At 46.1% G+C, this 5206-nt stretch overlaps 1 protein-coding gene across 1 annotated transcript in view; it reads right to left on the reverse strand.

Moving 5' to 3' along the window:
- Window positions 1-626: 626 nt before the first annotated feature.
- LOC103582422 (hydrocephalus-inducing protein homolog) overlaps window positions 627-5206 on the reverse strand; it is a gene marked incomplete at both ends in the record, with an annotated part of 21001 nt that continues 16421 nt past the window's right edge. Inside the window, 4 exons of the mRNA XM_008564022.1 lie at window positions 627-792; window positions 2488-2626; window positions 3112-3324; window positions 4528-4735. Of these exons, the coding sequence (XP_008562244.1) occupies window positions 627-792; window positions 2488-2626; window positions 3112-3324; window positions 4528-4735 (726 nt within the window). The remainder of the gene's footprint in view (window positions 793-2487; window positions 2627-3111; window positions 3325-4527; window positions 4736-5206) is intronic.

A 5206-nucleotide genomic window follows, 5' to 3' on the forward strand; every position in this document is an offset into this window, starting at 1 on the left:
TCCTTTTTCCTCCTACCCTGCTGTATTCTTCTCTGAACACTTATCAACTCTGACATGCTATATATTTTACTTATTATTTATTTATTTTTTGGTAGTCTGCTTCCTATTACTAGAATGTAAACTCATGCTGGTGGGAACTTTGTGCTTTATCTATAAGTGCATTCCCAGCCCACAGAAGAGTTCCTGGGCCATACTAGGGTCTCATTTAATACTTGTTGAACCAAATAAGTGCATGAAAGGATCACAGAGAAATCTGACCACTGTGGCACAGACTGAGAAGTAAACAAATACAACCCATAATCTGGGGGCACATGCAGAAAGGCTGGGTCTGAATTGAGGCTCTGGAAATGAAGAGTCAGTCCAGGCCCTGAAGGAATCTACCAAGTAGGGTCTTTAACATGGCTCCTAAATTTCCTTGGATTATTACTGTGTAGGTTTAAAAGAAACTTGATGGAAATTAGATTGAGAGTTAAATATTTTGTGGCTTTCTGAACAGTGATAGAGGCCCTCTGCCATGTATCTGGAAGGTGCCAGGAAAAGTTCCCCACCCAAGGCTACTACTGGAGATCTTGATGGCCTTACCCAGGTCATGCCAACTTTAAATATAAACCAACAGGCAGCCTTACCAATGAGGAGGGCACTGAAGTTGAGGTGTGACTTGTCCAGAGAGATGAGAGGGTCGGTGGCTTTGCCTACCAGCAGGAAAGGGACTGTGATATTGTGTTCAGGGATTAAGAAAGTCCATAATGCTTCTGTGACATCCAGATGGGAAGGTGTGAACTGGAACACAATCTAAGGAGACAATTTGGAACACAGTGATGAGAGGCACTCTGGGGATGCAGAACTCACCCTATTCTTGTGGCCTTCAGAACTCTGGCTTCAATAGCTGCCATCTTTCCCTGCAGAGGTTGCTTAGTATCTGAGGCAGGGAAAGGAATGTAATGCAATGTTTATGTAAAGTAAGGAGGGTGATGCCAGCAACCCCAAGGAAAAACAACAGGTAGCTGTGAGGCACCTGGGAGTCTTCCACTTCCATAGACATCCTCTCTTTGGCACAGCTCCACCTCTCCACCTTTATCTCTAAGTCCCTTATATGTTTTAACTCCTCTCCCTGGCCCAGGGTTGCAGAGAAAGCAGTCGCTCAGTGCCTGGATCGATACCCCACCCAATCCTTCTCGTATGTAAGTCACTCGATAGTAAGCTCCTTGTAAACCATATGGAGTTGCCTGTTTCGTTCTTCAGTCTTAAGATAGTGGGCCTTATACTTTCAGGTCACACTTGGACAGGCACTTCTGTTTGCTTACTCCATGTATATCATGATAGCTGACATTACCAGGTGATTGCTACCTTTCCGCAGTTCTGTAAGGGCATGTAGGTATGGCTGTACCAGCAACATCAATGTCTACTTGTCCTGGACACATGTCCTCCAGAGGGAGCATACCCCACCCACAGCCTCTGCTGGCTAAGTCATGTTTTGTGCCATGTCTTTGTATGCCATGGTTGTACCACAGCTGAATAGACAGAAGAGTCAGCACCCTTCTCAGAGAAAGACAATCCACATGCTTGTCAGCAGCCTGGCACAAAGCACAACAGGACACGATTAGCAGGGCCAATCAGATTTCTCTCTCAGAAGTCTGGAATTAGAAAACGAGTGGCTGGGCCAGCTGGCAGTGGAGCTGATGGTAAAAGATACTATGAGGGTGAGCTGGGCCACGGCATGCCGTAATCCATTTGTCAAGTGAAGTTACAAAGCAACTAATAAATAAATAAATAAAAGGTGAAGAAACTGGTTGGTAGAGGGAGAATGGAGTAGATGGGTAGAGAGAAGCAGAGAGGACTGGAAGGAAAGTCCAATCTCAAAAGCTGCCCCGGGTGCTTTTTCCTTTGAGCTAACTTGAATGAGTCTCTTTGCAACTGACCCATTTAGCCAGAAAGGAACCAGACAGATTAACATGCATGGTACCTGCCAATGCCAGGATGATGCAGGGGAGGTGTTCTGGCCCCTTCTCTATGTCTTCTATAAGTTTGACCCCTGCCCTATACCTCTGTGTAAACATTTAGGACTAAGACACAGGACATGACCCCACTTTTCTGTTTTGTCCTTAGGCCCGGCCAAGTTAAAACACATCAGTGTTCTTTCACTGTTGTCAGCCCCCTGGACAAAGATAACTCTTTACTTCAGGCTACTGTATGAGTCCTAGAGTCCCCAGACATTGGTGTCCAACTCCCCTTTGCTGCTTGAATATCCTCAGCTTTTTTAAAACTGCAAGTACTAGAGCTCTCTGCTTTTCATGGTCAGCCAAGAGAGCTCAGGACTGTCTTGTTCATCAGGCTTGCCATATGGTGGCCACTCGATAAATACTTATTGATTTGATGCACCCTTAGGCAGTTCTCCCTGACTCCACCTACTGTCCATGGCACACTTGCCACGCAGAGATAGCTAGAATGATCTAAGCCTTGGGTTGAGTGGTCCTCACTTGCACAAACCTCAGCTTTCTTCTCAGGGTGGATGAATCCCTTCTTGGTAAGGCACGTGAAGGCTGGAGGGTTCTGGAGACTCTCAGTTTCTTCAGAGATCCAGCAGAAGGAGTAGGTGCTATCGGTCGGGTTCAGGATTGTAAAGGTCCTGACCAAGGGGGAAGAATTGACAGCAGAGAGTGAGAGAGGGATTGAGGATTAAGAGAAATTTCTTAGAACCTGGCCCTGGTGCAGTTCCCCATCTGGGAACCAGAACTGTTCAGGGAACGTCACTACTGTAGAAATGAAAACTCCATCTCATCTGGGGATCCAAACTATGGCTTGGGTTCTGGACTTTGGAGAGAGTGCTGCCAAGGGCACATCGGTCCCATGGATTTTCTGTGGTCAAGGTGGTGGACAGGGATTATACTTTTATGCCTTCCAAATTTTCCCAGTGTCAAAACTAAATTGACAGGATCAATTCCCTAAATGTAATGGTTCTCCAAAGTCAAACCTCTAAAACTCAGGTCAAACCCCAGGACATCAAGCCTGCTTCTAATAATCAGTCTAGCTTGTTTCTCTGAATTCCTCCTTTGAGTTTTTTAGAACGATTGACTGATATGAATTCAACCAATGCAAACCAAAGCAACTCACCGGAGATTCTTCCCTCCTATGCCCACAGTTGTGAACTCAATCACCCGGGTGTTTGGATCCAGAGTCCCACTGCTAGACCCTCGGAGCTCTGGGTTGCGCCGATAACCGCTGATGTAGTCTGAGTCTTTCAGGTCAAAATGACAAAATGGCAACAAGCTCCGCCCTTTTGCTACCAGGACTGGACCTTGCTCTCCAGGTGGCAGGTTGGGAATCCTGAGAGAATAAGGTTATTTTTATTTACGTTTTATTTTGTAAGCAGTGTTGCTTTCTTAGTTGATTGGAAATGAATATTATATCTACTAGAATGTGAGCTCCATGGGAGCAGAGGCTGGGTCTGTCTTGGTCAACAACATTACCTCAGTGCCTTGAATGGTGCATGATGCATAGTAGGTATTCATGAATTAATTACTGAATGGATGCATGCATGAATGGGCTGAGTATGAAGAGCCCGAATTTGGGTTCCTTCTGTGTACCTAAGTATGGCTGCAAGTTACTTCCTCCATCAGTGGTAAGAAAAGTCCCTGCTGTAAGATGAGCACAGTCTTACCCTTTGGGTCCTTTCATAGGCATTTAGTGGGGTAAAAAAGTGGCCTGGAAATCCCAAAAAAGTATCCTGAGCTCCTTGGAGAAGGTGAAGCAGATGTGGGCAGACTCCCAGCCCCAGGACCAAGCTGAGGTGGCCCAGGTATAGGAGGGATCTCCATGGTGTGATTGCAGGGGTTCCAGAAAGTTTTGACAGCTCACATAGGTCTTTGCAACCCTAGGCCATGGTTCACAGTATTCTTCTGTGAGGTGAGTGTTCTCCTTGGAGCTTCCCTGGGAGTGAGCACCACGTCAGGCACTTTCATCATCAGATGTCATTGGATTAGCTTTTCTATCACTGGGTCTGGGCACCATGTATTTCTCACCTACTGTGTACTAGATCCACCACCTTCCACCACTGCCCAATACTTATTATGCTTATTGTATGCTAGGCACTGTTCTAAGTTCTTTACTTGAATTAATTCATTTAATCTTCTCAACAATTCTACAAAGTAGGTGGTGTTATTTGCATTTTGTACATGAGAAAACTGAGTCCTAGAGAAGGCACAAGAAAGCGTGCTCAAATTCATGCTTGAGAAAGGACTGGAACCCACCTGGCTGTCAACTATTCTGTTGCTTAGTGGAATCCTATAATGCCAGGAAGGGGGCACTGGGGAGCGTCTGGAAAGGATTGATTAATAGGACAAAACCCAAACTCCCCCTGTTCTCCAAAAGCTGGCCCCTTTCAATCTTCCAAAGAGAAAAATTGACCATTTGGGGCTGTGGAGGGGTCTAGAGTTGGAAAGAATGGTGACAGACATGGGACACAAGAGGTGATCAGAGCTGCAGAGCTTTGCCCTGCAAAGATGGGGGTTCGGGAGAACATTTCCTTACTGGCAGAAAAGTTTGCTCTCGAAGTCTCCAATGTCCAGTGGGGAGAATTTCACTTTGAGTTTCTGAGTCTTCCGCACAGGCACGATGCCTGCAGAAGGCTCCACAGAGAAGGGTGGTGGGGAGCCATTGGTCCAGTGGTCCAGGGCGCTGTCTAGAGTGCTTCCCGTATGCAGGGTGCCCTGGCTAAGCTGATCTTTTTGAGTGGAACCTGGGGGCAAACAGAGAGTGGGTCTGCATTTGCTGTGAAAGAGTGGGTTTACAATCTGGGGGGCCATAGATAAGGGCCTATTTGAAAGGTCTGTGAATCTTCAAAATTGTAATAATAACAATAATAATAAATATTTGCCTATCAAGTGTTGGACCCTTTTCTAGTGCTTCATATGTATCAACTGCAAACTTGGGTATGGGTGTATATTTTCTTGGGAAACGGTTCATAGCTTTCATTAGTTTCTCCAAGGGGTCTGTAATCTCTCAGAAGGTTAAGACTTAAAAGACAAGATTCCTAGAGACCTGTGGGGGGCCAGAGCCCAGACTCCAGGAGGGCAGAGGTTAGCTCCTGAGTCTCTCAGGCCCATTTGGCTCTGTAGACACCACGACGTCTCTGCTGTACTTTTTCTGAGTCATGTGGGAAGCTGTCTGAGCAGTGCTGGCTTCTCAAGCAAGTTTCTTCTACTCACTG

The sequence above is a fragment of the Galeopterus variegatus genome, unplaced genomic scaffold, assembly GCF_000696425.1.
Source record: "Galeopterus variegatus unplaced genomic scaffold, G_variegatus-3.0.2 Scaffold16184, whole genome shotgun sequence".
Lineage (NCBI taxonomy): Eukaryota > Metazoa > Chordata > Mammalia > Dermoptera > Cynocephalidae > Galeopterus > Galeopterus variegatus.